Source organism: Gobio gobio (genome assembly GCF_949357685.1).
Source record: "Gobio gobio genome assembly, chromosome: 6".
Lineage (NCBI taxonomy): Eukaryota > Metazoa > Chordata > Actinopteri > Cypriniformes > Gobionidae > Gobio > Gobio gobio.
Genome location: NC_137102.1, coordinates 27,127,964 through 27,154,981, shown reverse-complemented (window position 1 = coordinate 27,154,981; position 27,018 = coordinate 27,127,964). Strand labels below are relative to the sequence as shown.

General features: G+C 43.0%; 1 protein-coding gene across 1 annotated transcript in view; it reads left to right on the top strand.

The window, feature by feature from the left end:
- tmtopsa (teleost multiple tissue opsin a) overlaps positions 1-26,770 on the top strand; it is a 204,381-nt gene extending 177,611 nt beyond the window's left edge. Inside the window, exon 4 of the mRNA XM_079820284.1 lies at positions 24,507-26,770. Within this exon, the coding sequence (XP_079676410.1) occupies positions 24,507-24,752 (246 nt within the window). The 3' untranslated portion in view covers positions 24,753-26,770. The remainder of the gene's footprint in view (positions 1-24,506) is intronic.
- Positions 26,771-27,018: the final 248 nt, after the last annotated feature.

The following is a 27,018-nucleotide window of genomic DNA, read 5'->3' as shown; positions in this document are numbered from 1 at the left end:
ACTCAAGTAAATATTACGATTGGTACTTTTACTTTTACTTGAGTAAATATTTCCGTGAGTACTTGTACTTTTACTTGAGTACAGATTTTGGCTACTCTACCCACCTCTGCCCCTTTTTCAAATGAACCGCACTAACAGAACAGTTGAACTCAACCTAAGTATTACCCGACTATATTTAATTTAGATTTCAATTTTTAGGCACTTTCATTGTGTCTAGACTGTGGCTGGTTTAACCTAGAATACTTTAACCTAGCTGATTTAACCTTGAATGAAAGATGAGGAATGACCCATAGAGGGAAGGACAAAAATGTAACACACTTGTAATAAAATTTTTAACCGCTGCTAAGGGAAGGATTTAGAGTGAAACGGCCTATTATAAATTACTGCAGTTGCTGTTTTCACAGAATTTTAAAGCGGTTAAAGGAGTCTGTTGCATATATTTAATTGAGCTGAAATAAACAACAGGGGTGCTACATTTCCCCTAAAAAAGGTTCTAGCTGGTGTCCTAAGTCTTGGCGTGGGCACTTGAAGTCACCAACCAAATGGGAACCAATTACCTAAAATACCATAGAAACCTCCTAGCAATGCCCTAGCAACCATCCAAAACACCCTATAACACTCTACACCCTTTAAAACATACTATTATCACTCTCCTGGATGTAACAGTTAGAATATGCTGACTGTAATTGGTTATTTGATCCAGTCTCTTTTGCCCAGTCTCATTGTGATTCTGAATCAGCAAGATCCCAAAACCATCCTTTTATGCTTTTTGAAATGGTGATCCAGCAGAAATGCAAATTGTGCTGTCTCGACTTATGTTTAGACACTGCATCAGTGTATTTTGTTCAGCTGAGGTTAATTAATTTTGTGTCCAGCTCCTGCTCTCACTTCTTTATAGCATTTCAATGACTGAGGGAAATAGGAACACAGCATTCATCCTGCTTGATTAATTACCTCATTGTTTAGATATGCTTCGTCCAACAACTGTGCTGTTTTAACATTATTGAAATAAATGAACAGCAACAATGTCAGCATGGTTCCTCCATCCAGTGTGGCTTTGGCTGTGTTTATAGATTTTATAAATTTCACTGTAGAAGGAACAGATCTACTGCAAGCTGCTTTAATCCAAGTTGAGCAAACTTCAGAATAGTTCAGAAAAGATGTCATGCCAGTTGCATACAGATTGACCAAAAGCACAGACAACAAAGAACCTGCAGAGAAGCATGTAAAGTCGTGTCTGTCGTTGAGACAGATCTCTCAAGATGGTTCAGTCACCCTTGTCAGATGCAATATCATATCAGAACTTCTGTCCTGCTTTGTTGCACAGCTGGTTTTTATCTGATGTCTGAAGAATTGCATATCGTCGGTGTCCGATGAAAACCACGTATGTCCATTTTGCCGATTTTGAGATTTTTCGACGGATTGAATGTCCAGGTTCATTTATTTATACAGTATGCTTCACATATCTAAATGGCCAATGAAAAGTTGTGAAATCATGTCATCTGATTTTCACGTATATCCATTTGGTGTCAAAGCTGTCAATCACGCCGCGTATCTCCCCGGCCTGTGGAAGCATCTCGCTGGTCTCGCTGGTCTCGTGAAGTTTCATCGAAGCTCAGCACTGGATAGCCGAAAGTACGACATTGAAGCTCTCCACAGTTTAGTTCTAATCTAGTTCTTCACAGATTAGTTTGCTTGCTAGTATGTAAATAAACTCGGTCTCATTGATAAGATTCAAACTTTTTTTTTCTTAGTCAAACTGATCAAATTATAGCCTGTAATGCTACTGTCATGATTGTCACTAGAACATGCCTCACTCATACTGCTATCACCGCTTGCCAGAGGCTGAGAATGTCCAGCACGTATTCTTCTGTCAATATGAAACGCGACTTGGCCATTCTAATTAATGATCGGAAGAACGCGTATCGACCACCGTTACTGTAAAATATGCACGTATGTCCATTTAAACTCAATTTTGGTCAAATGTGGATGATATCATTACACTGGCAAGAATATGGTTACATGTAAAGATGTCGTACAAAGTATGACAACGCTACATTAAACTGCTTTTGAAATACAGTGTTTTTTTCACTTCCTGAAAAGTAACCGTTTTGGACATACGTGAGTTTCATCGGGCAGCGACGATATTCTGATTATCCTCAATGAGCATTGTGCTTGTAGTAGGTTTAAAACTGTCCAGACCAGATTGCATTTAAGCAATGTCACATGAGTTGCTGAAAGAGTGCTGTTTTGCTGAATACATCAACAGCTACATCAACAGCTGTGATTCATCTATGGACACTCAATCGAATATGCATCAGTTATGTACAAATGGTGGACAGTAACAAATAATTTACTAAATTGTTTACACTTTCAAGTATTTATTTTGGAAAACTTCCAAATTCCAAATGTATTGTAATTCACTACATTCAAAAGTATCATAATATCTTATACTTATTACACCACTACATTTCAGAAAAAAAACATGCCATTCCTTTTTATTTTGATGTAAAGAAAATTAATATCTCCTATAACGGTCTAGTATAATTCTTTTTTTTTTTTTTTTTTTATCACATTGAATGGTTCAATGTTGTGAATTTGACATCTGATTGCAGCAGTTAACTCATAATTTAATGATAGGGTCAGAGTCAGCCTCAAGTCTCAAATGACTGATTTGTTCTTGTCTGGCTGAAATGGTGGAAATTCTAGACCAGAATTAACTGTATATATATATATATATATATATATATATATATATATATATATATATATATATATATATATATATATTATTTTTTAATTTTCTCTTTGAGAAAACCAGCTTCTATAGTAGAGTTGTTTTTCAGAAGGTCACTGAATATTCAGGAATCATGCACTATGTTCCATTTCATACAAATTCTAATTGGTACAAACCCATATGAAGGATTGAGTGATGTTTCCGGATATTCATCACACTCCAGTCGATGAAGAAAGATTCTCCTGTATGTCATTTTCAGTCTTCAATTCCTCCCAGCCCGTAACTATGGAAACTGTGAGTTGAGGCGAGTTGAAGACTAAAAATGCTGTACAGATACAAGTAACATTTCTTGGCCAGCAATGTCCATTAGATACTGCAGGAACAGAACATCTAAGGTGAGTCTGGCCCTGTGTTTTATCCCATAGTATTTGATGATTGTGACTTGAACATCTGTTAGATATGAAACTTGATAGGACTTGAGCAATGGATTTTCACATAGTTTTCAATAACTGTTGAATTACAGTAATCTTCAGTATCAAACCAATGAAAAGCAGAATTTATTTGAATACTAGGATATATACAGTATGATGTTGCAAAACTATGCTTCTCTCATACCATTTGCATTCCATTGATGACTCGTATGTGAGAGAGCAAAATATTATTGGAAGTGGTGAGCCATCAATATTTAATATCACTTTTGCACAGTTTGCAATAGTTCTCAACGTCTGAGATTTTATTAAACCCAAATAAGTAGTATTGCTGTCATATTAAATGGTGGATGACAGCTGTTGCTGGAGAGGAAAGCTATATTATTGCCTCTTAACTCATTTTATTAAGTAGCTATATTAAAATTGCAATTTGAAGATTTCATAACGCATGCAGAGAAAAATGCATGTGTAAATGCTCTTTTTTTTCTTCCTGAAATACCAACTACTACTGAAGCATGATTTTATTTACGCACGTTTTTTTCCCATAATAATCTGATTTTTAAAAAAATAATAATAATTGTAATGTTATGTCTACAATAGTCTTTTTTTAGGATCATGGTAACTCTTTATCTGTATAAATATTCAATTTTTCCATGTAAAAAAATGTAAGTTCTTTTGTGGTTTTGCCTCTGTAGTCACAGGCAAGAAAGTGAAAGCAATCAAATGCCATGTCTTTTTTACATTGCATATGTAAGCAGCACATATTTATTTCACTCAAGTCAAGTCACCTTTGTTATACACTCACCTAAAGGATTATTAGGAACACCACACTAATACTGTGTTTGACCCCTTTTCGCCTTCAGAACTGCCTTAATTCTACGTGGCATTGATTCAACAAGGTACTGAAAGCATTCTTTAGAAATGTTGGCCCATATTGATAGAATAGCATCTTGCAGTTGATGGAGATTGGTGGGATGCACATCCAGGGCACGAAGCTCCCGTTCCACCACATCCCAAAGATGCTCTATTGGGTTGAGATCTGGTGACTGTGGAGGCCATTTTAGTACAGTGAACTCATTGTCATGTTCAACCAATTTGAAATGATTCGAGCTTTGGGACATGGTGCATTATCCTGCTGGAAGTAGCCATCAGAGGATGGGTACATGGTGGTCAAAAAGGGATGGACATGGTCAGAATGTTCAGGTAGGCCGTGGCATTTAAACGATGCCAAATTGGCACTAAGGGGCCTAAAGTGTTCCAAGAAAACATCCCCCACACCATTACACCACCACCACCAGCCTCCACAGTGAACTCTACCATCTGAATGTCTCAACAGAAATCGAGACTCATCAGACCAGGCAACATTTTTCCAGTCTTCAACTGTCCAATTTTGGTGAGCTTGTGCAAATTGTAGCCTCTTTTTCCTATTTCACGAGTTCGCACTTACATATAATTTATAGAGAGTAAATTGCTGTCCAGGGGGAGGGCTTCGAGCTCGGAATTAGGCCCGAACCCAGAGTATTTGTAAGTGGTTTTAGAGTTAAAAGGGGTGGTGGAAGGGTTGCTGAGAACTGTCAACAAACGGAGGTAGGACTGCTGCGTGTATATATACCTCTATTGTTGATTAGCTGAGTGCTCTCCACCTGTGTCAATTATCTGAACGTGCTTCTCCCAAACCTTGTTAATAAAACATAATTTCATGAGTTCGCACTTACATATAATTTATTGAGAGTAATTCAATGTGTATTTGGCATGCTGTCCGGGGGGAGGGCTTCGAGCTCGGAATTAGGCCCGAACCCAGAGTACCCTCCAAAAGCTAAAGAGCATAGGACAGCCGCCTGCTAAATACCCCCCCAAGAAGTGCCGAACTTGGTGGCTGGCATTAGAGAGGGGGCCTAGTTGTTTGAACGGGAGGGCCCGTGAGCGGCTTGTGTCGCCAGTGGGCGGCCCCTGTTAGTTCACGAATCGCACAGTTCTTGATGGGAGCAGGGTGTGGTCTTGTATGTGGGAGACCACTGGAAGAAAAAATGGGAAAAAGAAATATGAGATCTTGATTTAGAGATTTTGTGGGACTTACCCCTTCCTTGCTGCATGGAAACTTTCCACTTTCTTGCTGCAATGAATCGATCCACTTCCTTACTAAGTGGAAACTTTCCACTAGTGGAACCTATCAATCTAGAGGATTTTATCTGCTTCCTTACTGTGTGGAAAACTGTCCACTTCTCGCTGCGTAAGTTTTTTAAACCGCTTTCTTGCTGTGGGAAAAAACTATCCGTTTCCTTGCTGTGTTTAACAACTTCTATTTCTTGCTGTGTGAAAACGATTCACTTCCTTGCTGGAATCTTCGACTTTCTCGCTGTGTCGAAACTTATTCGCTAGGAGACTATTCACCATCTAACTGTGTGGACAACTATCCAGTATCTTACTGAGTGGACAACTATCCAGTATCTTACTGAGTGGACAACTATCCAGTATCTTACTGCGTGGACAACTATCCAGTATCTTACTGCTTGGACAACTATCCACTATCTTAATGCGTGGGCAACTATCCGCCATCTTACTGCGTGGCCAAAACTATACACAATCTTACTGCATGGGCAACTAACCACTATATAATTGTGTGGACAACTATCCACCATCTTACTGCATGGACAACTATCCAGTATATTACTGCATGGACAACTATCCACCATCTTACTGCATGGACAACTATCCACTATCTTACTGTGTGGGCAACTATCCGCCATCTTACGGCGTGGACAAAACTATCCACTATCTTACTGCGAGGGCAACTATCCGCCATCTTACTGCGTGGACAAAACTATCCACTATCTTACTGCGAGGGGAACTATCCGCCATCTTACTGCGTGGACAAAACTAACCACTATATAATTGCGTGGACAACTATCCACCATCTTACTGCATGGACAACTATCCAGTATCTTACTGCATGGACAACTATCCACCATCTTACTGCATGGACAACTATCCACTATCTTACTGCGTGGGCAACTATCCGCCATCTTACGGCGTGGACAAAACTATCCACTATCTTACTGCGAGGGCAACTATCCGCCATCTTACTGCATGGACAAAACTATCCACTATCTTACTGCGTGGGCAACTATCCGCCATCTTACGGCGTGGACAAAACTATCCACTATCTTACTGTGAGGGCAACTATCCACCATCTTACTGCGTGGACAAAACTATCCACTATCTTGCTGCGTGGGCACCTATCCATTATCTTGCTGCGTGGGCAACTATCTACCATCTTACTGCGTGGACCACTATCCACCCTCTTACTGTGTGGACCACTATCCACTATCTTGCGGTGTGGACGACTATCCATTGTCTTACTGCGTGGGCGACTATCCACTGTCTTACTGCGTGGACGACTATCCACTGTCTTACTGCTTGGAACTTTCCGCTTCCTCGCTGCGTGGAAACTTTCCACTTCTTGCTGCGTGGAAACTTTCCACTTCCTCGCTGCGTGCAAACTTACCGCTTTCTCTTCGTGTGGAAATGTACCGCGTTCCCACTGCATTGACACTATTCACTTCTTCACTGCATGGAAACTTACTGCTTTCTCTTAGTGTGGAAATGTACCACTTCTTGTTGAAAGGCTGAAAAACAGAAGAGAAAAGCATGAATGCTTGATCGGGAGATTTCTCACTGTGTCCACTGGGAGATAAATGCTCGCTGGACAGAGACAAAACCTCCCGGTAGATGGGGGGGGGGGGGGGGGCATCAGAGGGCTTGATGTTGTGGTACCAGTTGGTCCTGATATAAAGCATCTGAGGACCTTCTCCCGAGGCCTTTTTGAGCTGCTGAAGTTGCCTCCCCAATGCGGAAAGGGTGGCTTGAGAAGTCTTTGCTGGGACGCCTGACTGTTGGAGAACGGATTTCAGGTGTTCATAGTAAATTCGGCATCCGGGTGATGAGCTAGTTCACAGTCCATGTGTGAAATATTTAAATACACTGGACATTAAATGCGTGCATGGGTGCAGCCACGGAAAATACAAATGTGCATAAACTGGCATCGCTGTTTGGTACATTTACCAGAATTAAAATGTTTGCAGGGCTGCCTGCTTTCTTCGAAGGAGGAGACTCTCCTATTGAATCCCGGATTTGTGCTGGCGGTTGCTGCACTTAGCACGTAATTGGTGGATGTAGCGTTTTGTTTCCAGGTAGGGAGGAGGGGTTAACCTGCGGGCACGATGTTGTTGAGTAAGTAACTGACCTGAACACTGCAGGTCTGGGGGGGAACATTACTGCATTGGCCGTGGAGAAAATTAGCCAGAGAAGCTTAGCTCCTGTCGGAGCAGAAGGAACAGCACTGCTGTGGCAGTGGAGAAATTAGCCAGAGAACCTGAACTCCTGCGGGAACAAAAGGAACAGCACTGCTGTGTGGATAAAATTAGCCAGAGAAACTGAGCTTCTGTGGAAACAGAAGGAACAGCACTGCTGTGGCAGTGGATAAATTAGCAAGAGAAACTGAGCTCCTGTGGGAACAGATGGAACAGCACTGCTGTGGCAGTGGAGAAAATTAGCCAGAGAAACTGAGCTCCTGTGGGAGCAGAAGGAACAGCACTGCTGTGGCAGTGGAGAAAATTAGCCAGAGAAACTGAGCTCCTGTGGGAGCAGAAGGAAAAGCACTGCTGTGGCAGTAGAGAAAATTTTGCCAGAGAAACAGAGTTCCTGTGGGAGCAGAAGGAAAAGCACTGCTGTTGCAGTGGAGAAAAATTAGCCAGAGAAACTGAGCTCCTGTGGGAGCAGAAGGAAAAGCACTACTGCTGAAGTGGAGAAAATTAGCCAGAGAATCTGAGCTCCTGTGGGAGCAGAGGGAACAGCCCTGCTGTGGAGGTGGAGAAAATTAGCCAGAGAAACAGAGCTCCTGTGGAAGCAGAAGGAAAAGCACTGCTTTGGCAGTGTAGAAAGGAGCCAGAGAAACTGAGCTCCTGTGTAAGCAGAAGGAAAAGCACTGATTTGGCAGTGTATAAATGAGCCAGAGAAACTGAGCTCCTGTGGAAGCAGAAGGAACAGCACTGCTGTGGCAGTGGAGAAATTAGCGAGAGAAACTGAGCTCCTGTGGGAGCAGAAGGAACAGCACTGCTGTGGCAGTGAAGAAAATTAGCCAGAGAAACTGAGCTCCTTTGGGAGCAGAGGGAAAAGCACTGCTGTGGCAGTAGAGAAAATATTGCCAGAGAAACAGAGTTCCTGTGGGAGCAGAAGGAAAAGCACTGCTGTTGCAGTGGAGAAAATTAGCCAGAGAAACTGAGCTCCTGTGGGAGCAGAAGGAAAAGCACTGCTGTTGCAGTGGAGAAAATTAGCCAGAGAAACTGAGCTCCTGTGGGAGCAGAAGGAAAAACATCGCTGTTGCAGTGGAGAAAATTAGCCAGAGAAGCTGAGCTCCTGCGGGAGCAGAGGGAACAGCACTGCTGTGGAGGTGGAGAAAATTAGCCAGAGAAACAGAGCTCCTGTGGAAGCAAAAGGAAAAGCACTGCTTTGGCAGTGTAGAAATGAGCCAGAGAAACTGAGCTCCTCTGGAAGCAGAAGGAAAAGCACTGCTTTGGCAGTGTAGAAATGAGCCAGAGAAACTGAGCTCCTCTGGAAGCAGAAGGAAAAGCACTGCTGTGGCAGTGTAGAAATGAGCAAGAGAAACTGAGCTCCTGTGGAAGCAGAAGGAAAAGCACTGCTGTGGCAGTGGAGAAAATTAGCCAGAGAAACTGATCTCATGTGGGAGTAGAGGGAACATCACTGCTGTGGTGGAGAAAAGGTTAGACGGACAAATAAAAGATAAATAAATAAATAAAAAAGAAACACATTGAGCAACCAAATAGGACTCTATTTTGAAATTGCTATGACTTATTTCATGATGCTCATTCAATTTATATGAGGGAGATCATATATATAGCCTTACAACTGTATACAACATATAACGATATATTCACCGTAAAGAAAACATTGTCATGCTCATAAGAATTTGCTTGGCAGGAATGTGCACTATTCATTGACTTCGAATCTGCTCTCAAACTGAAGCATTTTGAAGCATTGTTTGCAAGCCCATAGAATGCACATCAGCACCACATTCAGATTTTGAAGCATTAGCTCACATTTATTTAATGAAATCATAGCCTTTGAAGTTTTGCAGTCTCATGATATGTTTTTTCATCCTCAAAATATAAGATTGCTTACAATGATCATTGATATACTTGTTATACAATATAGCCTTATATACTGTAAAGTATTGATGTTACATTCAAGAAAACGGTGCTCCAAATTACGTTGTGCGGTTTACACATCTATTTATAGTCGCAAAAGCGAGTATGGTCGCACTGTGTCGAGCCATGTGATCGAGCTGATGTGAACGTCAAGTTGAGAAGTATTGAATCAAAGGCAGTGATTATCAGCTGGTTCCAACTAGTGGCTGATTGTTTGGCGTAATATGCGCTGTTGCAGTGACAACATTTTAGTGATTTGTTCTCACAATGCCTCCTCAGCGTTCACTCGCTTTACCAGCAAGTGTATTTATTGTTCATCATCACGGCAACCGCGTGCGTCCATAATGAAACACTTCTCGTGTGTGCACCTGTCTGTAGTAGTAGACTACGTAGACACGTAGAGACAGCACGATCGCATGAAAAGCTTGATGTCTGCCGGTAACAATACATTATCTTAAGACAGGAACTGTTGTAGTTCTTGCAAGTCTGTGCGGTGTGCACTCTTTACACTGTCCGAGCGCTGCTCTCGCCACTGAGTCTGTCGTCATGGTTTCGAAACAGCATTATTTATATTCCTTTAGAACATCGGTTATTGAAGTTTGTGAATCAATTAGAATTGCTAGAAGACAGAATCGATTGTGGATCGTGGCAAAGACACAATTAAATCTCGGGAAAAACAAAAATTATTTTACCGTGAATGCTGATGGAAGCGGTTTTTAAGGTTTTTAAGAAAAAGTCAAATTAAATCTGACTGAATCTCAACTGTTTGATGTTTGGGTTCCTGATTTGGATGTTGTCACTGTCCACAAATTAGAGTTTATGACAAATCTGTGATATTTCTCAATAGATCATTTGAGAAGCTGTTTCACTCTGAAATACGTAACAGTATAGGAAAGATGATAGCAATTTTTGTTTCATGTTGACTTTAATTTTCTGAATGGAAGCCAATTTCTGCCTCAGAGTAAAAAAATATACGTATAAATTAAGAAATAAATGTACATTGAGAGAAAAAGTTGTGATCGTGAGGCATAAAGTAATTCCCTTTTTTAATGTTACTTTCTGTTGGAAACAGTCTTCCATACTTCTGTTCTGCAGCAGAAACGCTGTCAGTGTGAAAGGACATTGCAAGCCTGCTGTTACTCACCGATGTGGTGTGAAAGAGAACTCTGGTTTTTCTGACCAGAGGAAGATAAATGGAGAGTCCATGACCCAATCAGAAGTGTTATGAATCAGTGATGTTCAGTGATTTCCCATTCCACTTTAAAAATGAATGGGCTGGGTCAGATCCTTGCTAGGTCATAACACACCAAGCAACCTGTCAGTCTTCTTCCTCACAGAGAGAAAACAACAGAGGTTGATCATTAAATTATTACAGACACAGAAAGGTGATATAAACTTTTATGTAGGGGCTTTTCCCCCAAACATTTTAAATTGTTTTATCTTTGTACATGAAATGAAGTGCATGCTCTTCTTACAAATGAAGTGCAATGCTAGATGTTTATATCCTTACGCCCTTGTCTGGTTAAGCAGGTTTCTTCTTAATCACATTTTAATAGTTATGATTAGTTTTGGTTTCATTTTCCTTGTATTCAGTTTGTTGTTGTGTCTGCCTTTATCTAGTTAGTTTTCCCTTTGTTCTCAGTTCCCCACTACTAGTTTGTCTTTAATTAGATCCCACCTATTTGTATTTAGTTTGTCATAGTCTTGTCCATACTTGTGCACACTGCTACTTTGACTCATTTGTTGTTTTATTAAAACAGTTATCTATTTTCTCTCTTCATCTTCTTCTTGGACTACCCGTGACACACGTACAGTGAATGATCATCATGTGTAAACATGGCACCTTTCTATTTCTTGAGGAAATGTAGTTGACTATAAGTATACTTAGCAGAGAGTGTATACTAAGTACACTACGTTTTCTTAAGGGAAGTGACATCACAAACTTGGCTGTGTCTTGCATTTGAAAGAGCACTATGGTAGTCAATACCACTAATAACTTCTCACTTGTCTAAAGAATAATCTTATTGAGAAGGTGCCATTTAAAACTGTTTTTTTTTGTGTTGTTTTTTTACAATGCTTCAATGTCTGAAACTTTGATCATTCAATGTCCAAAGATGACAAATCAATTGTCTTTGTCATTTTAATAAAAATGTCATATGTATGTTTTGATTTCTCCAGTCTTCAAGAATAATTATATTATTTATGTTACATAAAAAAGATCCATTAATTGATACAGCACCATTAAATGACAATTCTGGCGCTGTGCTTTTTTATGCCTGACCAGTTATTATTATGTAATTTCCACTGCTTATTAATGTAATTTACCTTTGTTACAATACCAATGACCAATTTTTCCTTCTTTCTTCTCCACTCTAAATGGAACGGACACAATTACTTCATATTACTCGCAGACATTTAATTACAGCCATGGAAATGATTGAGCCAGCGTACATTATCAGCAATTATTCAGTTGCATATTGCATAATTGTTCTGTTTAGAGGTAAAAGTAAAATGTCATTAAGGGAGAATTTGATACCATTTAGAAATGGTACTGATGATGAATGTGAAAATGATAGCAGTCTCTTTGCAAATAGCAGCTTTGATAATGGGGATGTTTGGATAAGAGAAGAGCCCTTTTCTAATCAGAATTCCCAAATGAGCTGTAATTGTCTAAGCCCAGCCATGCTTGATGGGCGTATTCTTAGTTGCTAGCAGGAGGATATGACTCATAGCGGTATGCTGCTCTTATGAACTTCAGGTAGGGAATGAATGTGGATGTTTTCATTTGCATGGTCATATTGAGAAAATCAGAACAATTCACCAAGCACAAACTTATTGTAGTAGTGTTTAATACTTATAATTATTATGCTGAAGTATTGCTTTACTACAAAGCACAAATTAAAAAGGTTAATATTACATTTAACTTATAAAATCAACTATACTATAGAGGTTTAGAATTCTACAAGCTTATGCTGCCTTCATGTGCTATCCCGAGTTTCTGAGTTAGGTGTGCTGAACGATTGCTGCTGTGACTGCTATTCTTTATTTGTTTGTTTTTCCACAACAGCTACATCGCCTTGTCTTGTTGAGTAGTTACATAAATTAATAATCATTGTAAGCATATTGTTTGTTTTATACACCCCGAAATTAACATGTATTTGACAGAAATTCCAGAATCGGCAGCAAGTGTGGTAAACAAGTGTGGTCCCCATTGACTTCCATAGTAGGAAAAAAACAATATTATGGAAGTCAAGGGGAACCATCAACTGTTTGGTTACTTACACTCTTCAAAATATCTTCTTTTGTGTTCAGATAGAAAAAAAGAAACTAATACAGGTTTGGAGGGACATATAAGTTGAGGGAGAGTAAATGATGACAGAATTTTCATTTTAGGGTGAACTATTCCTTTAAGTAGCAAATGAGTTCTTCTTCATGATTTGATCAAGGTAATTCAAGTTTTTTCAATAATGGAAGAATATGAAAAGTATGGTAATTGTGGTAAAAGGCGCCCCTGTTGTTGAGGCGAAAGGCACAATAATTTAAATTGATAATAAATAGCCGGCTAACTTTTCCATTTGTTGAAATCACATGGGTGTGCAGATAATCACCATATTTATAATGAAACCATCATATTTAAAAATATTATATTAATCATATCATATAATAAAATATACTTTATTGTTACTACTGTAAATCTAAATTAAATTATTATTGGATCTCCTTCAATGCTGTCAGAATCATTAATTTTTGTAAATTATTTTGTTCCTGTATTTTTACATTAACATTCAACCCGTTCTCACTCCCAAGACGTCAAAATCCGAAGCATGGTCAAGTGCTTTCCGCGTCACAATAAAGATGCTAAAGGTAGCCTACCCCTAGGCGTCACTATATTGACACGCTGAGTGCTCCATTCATTTCAATGAGAAAACTTTGGCGTCATACACGGGGCATGGGAACGTTGGGCATGTTAACGTTATCGTCATGATGATCAGATATTGGGTTATGATTTTGCCATTATGACATGTTGGACTCAATTTAATCAGCCAGCATAATTTTATTTACGCTACCTAGACACGTTTTAACATGTAACCCAACCCCATTCCATCCCTAAACCTACCCATTTGCGTGGTATATATAACACAGATATAACAGGCAGATACGACTGCATGCACAATTTATTCAAAAAGTACAAATATTCCAAGTGTTCCGAGGCCAAACGATTGATTTGTGTGATGGAAATCCCCAAAAGCGATCAATGTCATCCACCTGAAGATCATGAACACATTTAATTTCAAATATTGCCGCCCTTTACGTCAGTTTTCATTGTAAAATGTCATTGGCTCTTGTGTGTCTTGTGACCGATTACGTCATGCTAAAGAGTTGTTTGTATTATTTGAATAAGATATGAATGAGTGCTTGCACGGAGTGGCGGGATTATCATCTCAACGATTAAAACATTAAGATCAACTCTGTTCTTTACATATAGACATCATGTGACTTCAGAAGACTTGGAATGCAACATGAGTTAATAGTTTATTCTATTTTTGGAATAAATACATGTGACTGTACTTGTATTTGCCTGTTACGTGTTTTATATTGTTAAGAAGTGGGTAGGTTTAGGGTAGGAGTTGGGTTAGCTGCTCAAAATATAAAAGTAATTTTAATTTTTAATATTAAATAACGTCTCGGTTACGTATGGTAACCCTCGTTCCCTGAAGGAGGGAACGGAGACGTACGTCGGACGTCACCGACGAATTGGGATCACTTCAGGGAGCCCCTGTCAGCTTCGAGATAAAGAGAACAGGCTAATGGGCCATTGGCGTGCGAGATTTGCATCTCTCGCTTTGCCCCGCACTGCGGGTATAAACAGGAAGCGAGAGCAGCGCACTATTGTTTTTCACTGAGGAGCCGAACTAGTGACTCGGCCATGCAGTGATGGTATAGCAACTGTCGCGTAGGGACGTATGTCTCCGTTCCCTCCTTCAGGGAACGAGGGTTACCATACGTAACCGAGACGTTCCCTTTCAGTCGGTCACGTTCAACGTACGTCGGACGTCACCAACGAATTGGGATCCCTTTGGAAAGCGGCACAGTTACTACCACTTCCAGCGCCCAGCGAAGAGCCCCTCAGACCTCGTCTGTTCTGGGCGGGAAAACTCATGCAGGGAGACTCACACTGCTGTTCCGCAAGAACCATTCAGCAGACTATTGGATAACGCAGGGAAGCATGCCCGGAGGGCCGCTGCGGAAGCCACATCATGCCCGGAGGGAGTTACCATGTGGAGAATACACGTATGGACTGGCCTTGGGCAGTGCAACATACGTAAGTCCCAGGGGTGGCCCCGGCCAATTATGGCAGGAGAACAACACCATACTGGGACAGCAGAGGAGCTCTGCCGAGGAAAAGACACAAGCTCACCGTAGGGAGCTGTACCGTGGAAGAATACACATATGGGACCGCTGTGGGGGACATAACATATGGAACCCATCCTAACACAATTTCCACCAATGTATACGAGAGAAGCATCGAACATCAGGGAAAACAGCTAGTGTGTGAGTTCTGTTTACATTTTCCTCATTTGATCTGTAGTTCAGCTGTTCTTTAGAACGCTGTCTGTTTGCTGTAGTTGGCTGTTTGTTGTAGTCTGGTTTGTTATTGTTTGACCTCGTGCGAACTAACGCGTTTCACTGGGCGTGGCCATAAGCCAGCGTGCTATATAGAGCGTTCATTGTTTACTTTGAGTCAGAGAGAAGCATCGAACATCAGGGAAAACAGCTAGTGTGTGAGTTCTGTTTACATTTTCCTCATTTGATCTGTAGTTCAGCTGTTCTTTAGAACGCTGTCTGTTTGCTGTAGTTGGCTGTTTGTTGTAGTCTGGTTTGTTATTGTTTGACCTCGTGCGAACTAACGCGTTTCACTGGGCGTGGCCATAAGCCAGCGTGCTATATAGAGCGTTCATTGTTTACTTTGAGTCAGAGAGAAGCATCGAACATCAGGGAAAACAGCTAGTGTGTGAGTTCTGTTTACATTTTCCTCATTTGATCTGTAGTTCAGCTGTTCTTTAGAACGCTGTCTGTTTGCTGTAGTTGGCTGTTTGTTGTAGTCTGGTTTGTTATTGTTTGACCTCGTGCGAACTAACGCGTTTCACTGGGCGTGGCCATAAGCCAGCGTGCTATATAGAGCGTTCATTGTTTACTTTGAGTCAGAGAGAAGCATCGAACATCAGGGAAAACAGCTAGTGTGTGAGTTCTGTTTACATTTTCCTCATTTGATCTGTAGTTCAGCTGTTCTTTAGAACGCTGTCTGTTTGCTGTAGTTGGCTGTTTGTTGTAGTCTGGTTTGTTATTGTTTGACCTCGTGCGAACTAACGCGTTTCACTGGGAGTAGCCAGCTGTATTCAATAACGACATTTAATGCGAGTATAAATTGAGTAGTACTCCGCGGCAGCGGAAGCGGCAGCCCTCGTGTGAAGCCCTCCTCGTGTGAAGACCGAAGAGTGTAAAGACCATCGACTCTACTCTGCGCGACTCCACTCGAGCAAGGACACGACAAGGCACTTGAGTATAGCTATATATATATACTTTGTCCACTTTTGTGTTTTTGCTTGTTTTCATCTGCTAATTTCTCTGACCCGTATTCACAATGTGCTTCCAAATCTCTACTATTATCACACACACCCGTAAATCACGCTCTGTACATTCTAGACGCCGTAATCCTACTAATCTGCGTAGTGTACCCATTTCCTCTGCTACATTAGTGTCCATTCCAATTGGTCTCTGGAATTGCCAGTCTGCTGTAAACAAAGCAGACTTTATTTCATCTATTTCCACTCATTCACATCTCAGTCTCATGGCTCTAACTGAAACCTGGATCAAACCAGAAGACACTGTCACTCCTGCAGCTCTCTCAAATAATTTCTCTTTTTCACACACCTCTCGCCAGATTGGGAGGGGCGGAGGTACTGGTCTGCTCATCTCAAAGGATTGGAAATTTGAGCCCATCCCTTCTCTATCTGGCAACTGCTCATTTGAATCACACTCAATCACTGTCACTCACCCTGCTAAAATCCATGTTGTAGTTATTTATCGTCCTCCAGGTCAACTGGGTAACTTCCTGGAGGAATTGGATATGTTACTCTCTCACTTCCCTGAGGATGGCACTCCTCTGGTACTGCTTGGTGACTTCAACATTCACCTTGATAAACCCCAGGCTGCAGACTTCACCACTCTTCTGACCTCATTTGATCTTAAGCGAGTATCTACTACAGCTACTCATAAATCAGGTAACCATCTTGATCTTATCTACACACGCTACTGCTCCACAGACGTCACTTTAGTTACTCCTTTACACACCTCAGATCACTTTCTCATCACTCTTAACCTCATACTGACTCCGGACACAACACACACTCCTCCGCTGATTACCTTTCGGCGTAATCTACGCTCACTCTCTCCCTCCCGTCTATCCACTATGGTTTCCTCCTCACTCCCTCCACCTGCTCAGTTCTCAGCACTGGACACTAACAGTGCTACTGACACTCTTTGCTCCACTCTAACATCCTGCTTAGACAACCTCTGTCCCCTTACATCCAGGCCAGCCCGCACCACTCCCTCTGCCCCCTGGCTGTCTGATGTTCTCCGCGAACATCGCTCTGGGCTCCGGGCGGCAGAGAGGAAGTGGCGAAAAACTAAAAACACCACTGACCTAACCCTGTATCAGTCTATTCTCGCTTCTTTCTCTAGTAACGTCTCCACTGCTAAAACTACATACTATCACAACAAAATACACAACTGCTCTGACTCTCGTGCACTCTTCAGAACGTTCTCTTCGCTCCTCTGTCCTCCCCCCCCCCCCCTCCTTCATCAACTCTTACAGCTGATGACTTTGCATCATTTTTCACACAAAAAACCTCCTCCATCAGCAGCCAATTCTCCGCACCACAAACCGACACGCACATCTCAACAACCATAACACATACACTCCCCTCCTTTTCTCTGCTCTCTGAAGCTGAAGTCTTCAAACTCATCCTTTCCAACCACCCCACTACCTGTCCGCTTGACCCTATCCCCACTCACCTCCTTCAGGCCATTTCTTCTTCTGTTACTCCTGCACTCACTCACATTGTCAACACCTCTCTTCACACCGGGACTTTCCCCACAGCATTTAAGCAGGCTCGGGTAACCCCACTGCTTAAGAAACACTCTATGAACCCAGCACTTTTAGAAAACTACAGACCGGTATCCCTTCTGCCTTTCATTGCAAAGACACTCGAGCGAGTTGTTTTTAACCAGTTCTCTACGTTTCTTGAACAGAACAACCTCCTGGATATCAACCAATCAGGCTTCAAAAGCGGCCACTCAACTGAGACTGCCCTGCTCTCGGTTACGGAGGCACTGAGGCAGGCAAGAGCGGCTTCCAGATCCACAGTACTTATCTTACTGGATTTGTCTGCTGCTTTTGACACAGTTAACCACCAGATCCTCCTGTCAACTCTCATGAAGATGGGCATCTCAGGAACTGCTCTCCAGTGGTTCAAGTCTTACCTCTCAGGTAGGTCCTTCAGGGTGTCATGGAGAGGTGAAGTGTCTAAGTCACATCATCTAGCCACTGGAGTTCCACAGGGCTCAGTGCTTGGACCACTTCTCTTCTCCATCTACATGTCATCACTGGGATCGGTCATTCAGAAACATGGCTTTTCCTATCACTGCTATGCAGACGACACTCAACTCTACTTCTCATTTCAACCAGATGATCCATCGGTTGGTGTTCGTATCGCGGCCTGCCTAACAGACATTTCTGCCTGGATGAAGGAACATCACCTGCAACTCAACCTTGCAAAGACTGAACTGCTTGTGGTCTCAGCCAACCCAGCACTTCATCACAATCTCTCCATTCAGCTAGGATCATCAACCATAACTCCGTCCAGGACAGCCAGGAATCTTGGAGTTGTGATCGATGATCAGCTAAAATTCACTGACCACATTACTGCAACAACCCGGTTCTGCAGATTTGCATTATACAACATTAGGAAGATTAGAGCCTTCCTATCTGAGCAGACCACACAACTCTTGGTCCAAGCTCTTGTTCTCTCCAGACTGGACTACTGTAATGCTCTTCTAGCAGGCCTTCCGGCATGCACTATCAAACCCTTGCAACTGATCCAGAATGCAGCGGCGAGGGTGATCTTTAACGAGCCGAAGAGAGCGCACGTCACGCCTCTCTTCATCAGACTCCACTGGCTACCAATAGCCGCTCGCATCAAATTCAAGGCACTGGTACTCGCCTTCAAAGCAACCACTGGCTCTGCACCAATTTACCTTAACTCGCTTGTTCAGACATACACACCCTCCAGGAGTTTGCGTTCTACCAGTGAACGACGCCTTGTGGTGCCATACCAGAGAGGCATGAAATCACTCTCACGGACCTTTTCCTGGACTGCCCCCACCTGGTGGAATGACCTGCCTATCTCAATTCGAGCAGCCGAGTCTGTAGCCATTTTCAAAAAACATCTAAAGACGCATCTCTTCCAGCAGCACCTGACCAATCAAGAATAGCACTTAACATTCTATTCATTTTTCTGTCTGTCTAATTTATTAAAAAAAAAAAAAAAAAAAAAAAAAAAAATCCTGTGTGTTCTGTGTTAGATTAACTGAGACTTGTTACAGCACTTGCATACTGTAGCCTCTGACTGTTGTAGTTGCTTCTATTGCTCTCATTTGTAAGTCGCTTTGGATAAAAGCGTCTGCTAAATGACTAAATGTAAATGTAAATGTAAATGAGTGTTAAACCTGGCGTAGGATGCTCTGCCACATCCGACTGCCGCGGGTTGCGGAGGACTCGTCAAGGTTCGCCTATCCTTAGGGGAACTCGACTGGAGCAGATAAGCGCATGTATCCATTCCATGGGGAAGGGAATGGCGCAGCAAGCCCACACTAGAACGGGCACTCCGGTGTTACTGACTATGGGAAGCGAGCACATGGGAAGCTACCGGCTCTACACGCAGGCTATAGAATCTAGCGAACGTGTTAGGTGTTGCCCAGCCCGCAGCTCTACAAATATCTTTCAGCGAGGCGCCACGAGCCAACACCCAGGAAGAAGCAACACCCCTAGTGGAGTGGGCTCTTAACCCGAGCGGGCAGGGCACGTCTTGGGTTTCATACGCCAAGACGATGGCATCCACTATCCAGTGGGCCATCCTCTGCTTGGAGACAGCCTTTCCCTTCTGCTGTCCTCCGTAACAGACGAAGAGCTGCTCTGAGGTCCTGAAGCTTTGCTTTCTGTCGACGTAAGTCCGCAGGGCGCGGACCGGACAGAGAAAAGCTAGGGCTGGGTCTGCCTCCTCCGAAGGCAGCGCTTGCAGGTTCACCACCTGGTCCCGGAAGATAGTGGTGGGAACCTTGGGCACGTATCCAGGTCGGGTCTCAGGATTACATAAGAGTTACCAGGCACGAATTCCAGGCACGATTCCTCGACCGAAAATGCCTGCAGGTCCCCTAACATCTTGAAGGAGGGCAATGCAGTCAGGAGTACTGTCTTCAGAGACAGAACTTTTAACTCAGCTGACTGCAAAGGCTCAAAGGGTGCTCTCTGCAGTGCGGTTAGCTCCAGAGTTAAGTCCCAGGAGGGTATAGAGGGAGGGCGAGGTGGATTTAGTCTCCTCGTCCCCCTCAGGAACCTGACGATCAGAACATGCTTACCTAAGGACTTTCCATCTACCATGTCATGATTAGCAGCGATAGCGGCAACATAAACTTTGAGGGTGAAGGGAGACAGCCTTCGCTCCAACTCGTCTTGTAGGAAGGAAAGCACCGAACTGATCAAACATCTTCAGGGGTCTTCTCGGCGAGAAGAGCACCAATCGACGAACAGGTTCCACTTCAACGCATAGAGCCGTCTCATAGAGGGAGCTCTAGTGGAAGTGATGGTGTCTACACTGTCCTGTGGTAGGCCACCTAGAACCTCCGCGTCCCGTCCAGGGACCAGACATGGAGTTTCCAGAGGTCCGGACGTGGGTGCCAGAGGGTGCCCCGTCTCTGAGTCAGGAGGTCCTACCTCAGAGGAATGGGCCAAGGAGGTGCTGTCGCGAGGAGCACTAGTTCCGGGAACCAAGTCCGGTTGGGCCAATACAGGGCAACCAACAGGACTTGCTCCTCGTCCTCCCTGACATTGCACAGTGTCTGTGCAAGAAGGCTGACTGGGGAAAACGCATATTTGCGTAGGCCCCGAGTCCAGCTGTGTGCCAGACCATCCGAGCCGAGGGTCCCCTCGGTCAGGGAGTAAAACAACTGGTAGTGGGTCATGTCCGGGGCGGCAAACAGGTCTACCTGTGCGGTCCCAAAGCGACTCCAGATCAGCTGGACCACCTGGGGATGGAGTCTCCACTCTCCCGGGAACACTTGCTGACGTGAGAGCTAGTCGGCTACACGATTGAGCAGGCCCGGAATGTGAATGGCATGAAGCGACCTCAGATGGTTCTGACTCCAGAGGAGGAGGAGATGGCGGGCGAGTTGTGACATGCGACGGGAGCGTAGACCACCCTGTTTTCTTTGACATACGCAATGGCTACTGTGCTGTCCGTACGGACCAGAACGTGCTTGCCTCTGAGCAGCTCCTTGAAGCGGCTGAGTGCAAGACGAACTGCTAACAACTCCAGGCAATTGATATGCCATTGCAGTTGAGGCCCTGTCCACAGACCGTTTGAACGAGTTCAAGCAGTTCAACACCGCCTGGATGCGCTCCTCGGTAAGCCGCGCTGTCAGACCAACCGAGTCCAGCTCTGTACAGAGAAAAGAGATCCTCTGCATGGGGCAGAGTTTGCTCTTTTCTCCCTTGACCTGAAACTCCAACCGGCTGAGGTGACCCAAGCTCTCTCATGGGAGCAATGGCCGCCTCCGCGACTTTCGTGAAGACACGGGCGACAGGGACAGCCCGAAGGGTAAGACTCTGTACTGATGTGCCGCGTAGGAACGGTCTGCGTCGAGGGAAAACCGAGACATGAAAATACACGTCCTTCAGGTTGATCGCTGCTAACCAATCTTGGGGACAGATGCACCTGAAGATGTGTTTCTGCGTTTAGCATTCTGAACGGCATTTCTTTAAGGGACCGATTCAAGAATTGCAGATCTAAGATCTGCAGATCCAAGATCGGCCATAACCCGCCGCTTTCTTGGGTACAATGAAGTATGGGCTGTAGAACCCGGACTTCATATCGGCTGGAGGGACTGGCTCTATCGCGTCCTTCACCAGTAGGACTGCAATCTCCGCCTGGAGCACAGGGGTGTCCTCCTTCGACACGGAGGTGAAGTGAACGCTCCTGAACTTGGGGGAGCACCAGGTGAACTGAATCGCACAGCCGAGTCTGATGGTATGGACGAGCCAGCGAGACGGACTGGGAAGCACTAGCCAGGCTCCCAGTGACCGTGCAAGCAGACCAACAGCACCACAGACATACCCGCAGCGGGGCAGTGTAGCGGCGTGGTAGCGGCCCGAAGTGGGGTCTGAGTGTGCTGTGCAACACTACCTGCTTCCGCTGAGGGGGTGTGCGAGTGTGGGAAGGCCACTTATGTGCATCCCCACAGCCAGCACGCCCTGCTGGCGATTTGGAGAGGCACCAGAGGGTGACAACGCATGGGAGCATCGTACACTGGCAAGCGCACTCTCGTGGCAAGGCTTTGTGGGGTCGCACATGGCCTGCCTCACCTCCTTCCTCAGCGGGGAACAAGAGCGGCGAGGCATAGCGTCGCACACTGTCGCCCTCGCACCGCTGAGAAGAGGGGAATGGGAGTGGTGAGGCTTTGTAGCGTCACACACTGCCATTCTCGCCCTCTTGTGGGGAGGGGAATGAGAGCGGCGAGGCTTTGTAGGGTCACACACACACTGCCATTCTCACCCTCTTGTGGGGAGGGAAATGAGAGCAGCGAGGCTTTGTAGCATCACACGCTGACATTCCTGAAGTCCCGAGACCCAGAGGTATTGGAACTGCTCTTAAGAATTTGGGTATCACTGGCTGTTTTTAAGACCAGTGGCAGAACAGAATTACCAATCCGGGGGAAGAGCAGCTCCTGACCAAATCCGGGTCAATGGTGTTTCTGGACCAGGGTGGACATCGTCTGGCCAAGGGCCAGCGCTGTGCGCAGCTCAACCTCGGCTCAGAACTACCCTAGTGCACAAAGAGCGCACTGCCACCCCACCGATGAGGGTAGTGAAAGAGAGGAAAACTTTTTGCAGATTATGGCCCTTTTGGTGTTCCATATTTTGGCACCAAATAGTCCCACAATGCCAAAGCCTTCCAATGCACATCCGAGAAAAGGCAAGGGGCGGGCAAGGCGATTTACGCGTTGCACTACGCCTCAGCCACCCGGGAAAGCATGTCTGTCAAGTATGAATCTGATTCAGCATGAGCGCCAACTATTATAGTGTGAATCTCAGCATCACCATTTCCAACACATAACAGCCCTCTCTCCGATGCAGCAATTGACATATGTCCTCTGCTAGAGCCCCAAATGAAATGGTAGATCCTTTTTTTTTTTTTTTTTTAAGGACCAGCAATCCCATCTGTAAGCTACCAGCAGGCATGTGAGATGGTGGGCGTGGCCGTGAGATGGCACACGGAGCGCGGAACACTCAAGCCCTTATGAAAAAAGGCAAGATGAACAACCCGCCGACGGGGTTATGCTCTCATGAGAGAGCATAGACCACCGACGAACACAGTCATGCTTGCGATGCGATGGAGGAGTGGGGACCCACAGAGATGTACTCGGCGGGGAAGCCTCACTGTAAACCTCAGGTCACCCAGGCTTATCAGCCAAAGTAGCCCCTTTTCTGGTGCACCAGAAAAGAAACTAGATCAGGGTATAAGCAAAGGGACTCAACCCCGTTTGAGGTTTCATAGTATCGACCATGCATCTGAGGCGCCGAGTGACCTGTGCTGTCACCCGGCAGCTAGACGGCACACGGATCCTGAGAGAACATGGATCACCCACGAACACAGTCTCGACATGTTTATGCGAGAGGGATCATGGCCATCAGGACAGGAAACAACCGCAACCAGAAACACACGGGTGGAATGACGTCTTGAAAAAGATGCAGTGTTACACCCGTGTTGCTCTTTTGTGAGGAAACGCTCTTTCAACAGTGTTGAAGCACCCAGGGGAAGACTGCGGCAGCACACAGGAGATAAGTGCAGTCCTGTGTCTGCACTCACTGAGACAAACGGCCTTACCAAACCGACAGTTGCTGTGAGAACAGCAGTTTGTTATGCTGATGCAGCGGTGAGCACGCGCTCGCGCTGATTGTGCCTTTTCGCCAACACAAAGCGTCCCTCTCGTTCTCTGGAGTATCTCCCTTGTAGATAGGCTCTCTTTTAGAAAAGCAGTCTTGCTTCATCAATGCCGTTTGGCTCCGAAGTGAATGGCCCATTGGCCTGTTCTCTATATCTCGAAGCTGATAGGGGCTCCCTGGAGTGATCCCAATTTGTCGGTGACGTCCGACGTACGTCGAATGTGACCGACTGAAAGGGAACTTTAAATATTAATAAAATCATGTCTGTTTTTACAAATGCAAAGAATAAAATACGTCTTGATCTGACGCATTGGGTAAACAATTGAAATGAATGGAGCACCCAGACGATATAGTGACGCCATGGGGTACCTTTAGCATCTTCGTTGTGATGCGGAAGGTACTTAAATATGCTTCGGATTTTGGCGCCTTGGGAGTGAGAATGGGTTGCAACATTTTAATGACAGTATATTTATGGGGAAAAAATTACTTTTATTTATCAAAATAAATCCAAAATTGTACAAACTTTGCTAAAGTGATTGTTTCAAACAAGTATTAACTTTAACACCTTTACACCCTGTATTTTGACTTTGTTGTGAATGTTCTTTCCAACAACAAAGCACTTGAATACTACAAACTCGTAATTACGACTTCAGAGATGGGAAGTAGGAGATTTCCAAAGGCTTGTGAAGAACATTTGACGTGCAAGTGAATGTGTAAATGAAAGCGTAAAGAACCAGGTGTATGCTACCTGCAAACTGATAAGTGCACGTATATATTTCAGAATTGTTGTTCTCTAATGCCCTTTTCTTGTTTGTCTGGGTGTGTGTGTGTGTTAGTTCTACAGGTGTTTCAGAGCTCTTCTCAACTGTGACAAACCTCAGCGAGGTTCCAGTCTGAAAAGTTCTTCAAAGGCAAATAAACCTTTTCGGCATGGACGCCGCACAGACAACTTTACCTTTGTGGTCGCTTCAGTGGGACCCACAGTGGTCCCCAATAAGACAAACCCAGTGGAGGATGGCCCTCTATCAACAGATAATGCCAAACATGCAGTGGTCTCCCTTGTGGCCCATTATAATGGTTGAGAGTTATTCTGTTTAAAAAATGGCAACACTTGAAGAAACTTTTCACACAAAATGAGGGAAATGCAGTGTGAAATTTGGAGGATTTTACAGGCGTATGGCGTATAAATACTATGAAAATGAGAAAAGGAAAGAATCCTGAGGGAGGCTGATTTAGTGGAGTTTATTTTTGTTTTCAATATGGGTCTGCTATCCAACAACAGGGTGTTATATTCTAGTAGTAATATGTAGCTAGATGTTCTTAATTTTCTCTCAGATTCTGCAGATGTTGATATTGGTATTTTTGTAGACCTGTTCAAAAGATCTGCTGAGAAAAACAGACTATTATTACTATATTATAAGTATTTACAGTAAACAACAGCTCTTAAATGTCACTTTGAAAACACTTTTTTTTTGTTATAGTCCTGAAGAGAAAACAATATTTGTAACAATGTACAACGTTTTTGAATGGTATTAAAACAAAATGTTTTTTCTACATATATTGTTTTTATTTAAAACATACAAAAAAGAGGGAAGTTGGGTATGACAACTTTTTTCCAAAGGCTTTTATACCTGTGTGGCCTGTATACAGTGAATGTAAGTTACTGTTTCTATGATTTTTGTTTTTGTTTTAATGATCATTGTTCAAGGCTAATTATAATTATATCATATTTATGAATAAGTATATGCCATGAAAAAGTATTTGTCAGTTTATGTTCTAATATTTAGTTGAAATGTCTACAAATGACATGATATAAATGATAATGATCTTTAGTCTAAACAGAGAGAAAAATGGAAAATAAAAACTACACTATCGTGTTAGGACATTCAACTTTACTGTAGAACAAACCCGTACATTAGCACTTTATATTTTAGCATACTTCAGAAACATAAATATTCTGTGTGTTATTTTCAATATCTTTTTTTAAAATCTAAAATATAGAAATGTAGAAATGTAACATTCTTTTACTTCTACAAGAAAATGTGTAATCTGAATCTAGTCTCTAACAATTTATTATAGCCGACCATTAGTTCTCCAAGTTGGAAGCGTCTTCTGAATTTTTATAGTTATATAGTTATAGTTACAATAATTTACTATTTGTTTGTTTGCTTGTTTGTTTGTTTGTTGTGTTGTGTTAGGTGTGTGTGTGTGTGTGTGTGTGTGTGTGTGTGTGTGTGTGTGTGTGTGTGTGTGTGTGTGTGTGTGTGTGTGTGTGTGTGTGTGTGTGTGTGTGTGTGTGTCAGTCTGGACATTCATGTGGTGGTGAAGAACTCTGGCTTCATCATTCAGTTAACATTAAATTAATTATGGTCCAAACACATTCCATTTATAAACACACATCTGAAATGTAAGATGTTCTAGATGGGCAGAACATAAGTTCAAGGCTCTGCAATATTTTAAGAGAAAGCTGTTTTTAAAAGCTCCTTTAAGCATTTTAATCAGCTCTGCTTATTTGTATGGCTTATATATGAACTTAATTAGTTGTGCATGACCTGTGTTATGTTCATTCACCCAGAGATGCTGGAGTCGGATTTGCTTTATGTTTGATACAATAATGCAGTAATAACAAATATCAGAATAATGCATTAAAAGAACTCCACAGTTACAGCAGTATTTTTGCCATAACAGTAGTATCTCAATGAACGTATAAAGGAATACTGGCAGGTAAATAAATGTGGAGGACCTGCAAATCAAGTGCAAATCTACTGTAGCGTCAGACAGTTAAAGTGTTTTTTTATTATTATTAAAATTCTACCTTATGCAATTAATAATGATATGAAAGGAATATGTAAAAAACAATATGTAAAAATGTTTACATTATTCATTAATAAAATTCCAAACATCACTTGTCCACAATGGCAAATAGAGGTTGAAAACTGACTGCTATGACCTTTGTGCAGTGAATCATTTGATTGTTTAGTCGTTATATGATTTGAAGTGTATTATTTGACAATATTTATCTTTATTAAGTGTGAACATTTCAAAGTTGTTACATTTGAATTCGCAAACACAGTTTGATCAATAAAGGTCTTTTGAAAGCAGTGTGGCACATTTCACATGAATATATATATATATTTTTTTTTTGGTCTAGTGAGTTTCACTCATCTCTTAAATGTGAAGATGATGGCAGTGTGTAAAGAAGTTAAACTGTCAGTCAAGCAAAAGTTGTTGCAGACTTTCTGTTTTTATGGACCTTAGAAATGATCTTATACTTAGCAGAAGATTACTTTTTAAATATGCCATTTTATATTAAAAAAATACTCCACACAAGTAAACAAGCAGTCAGCA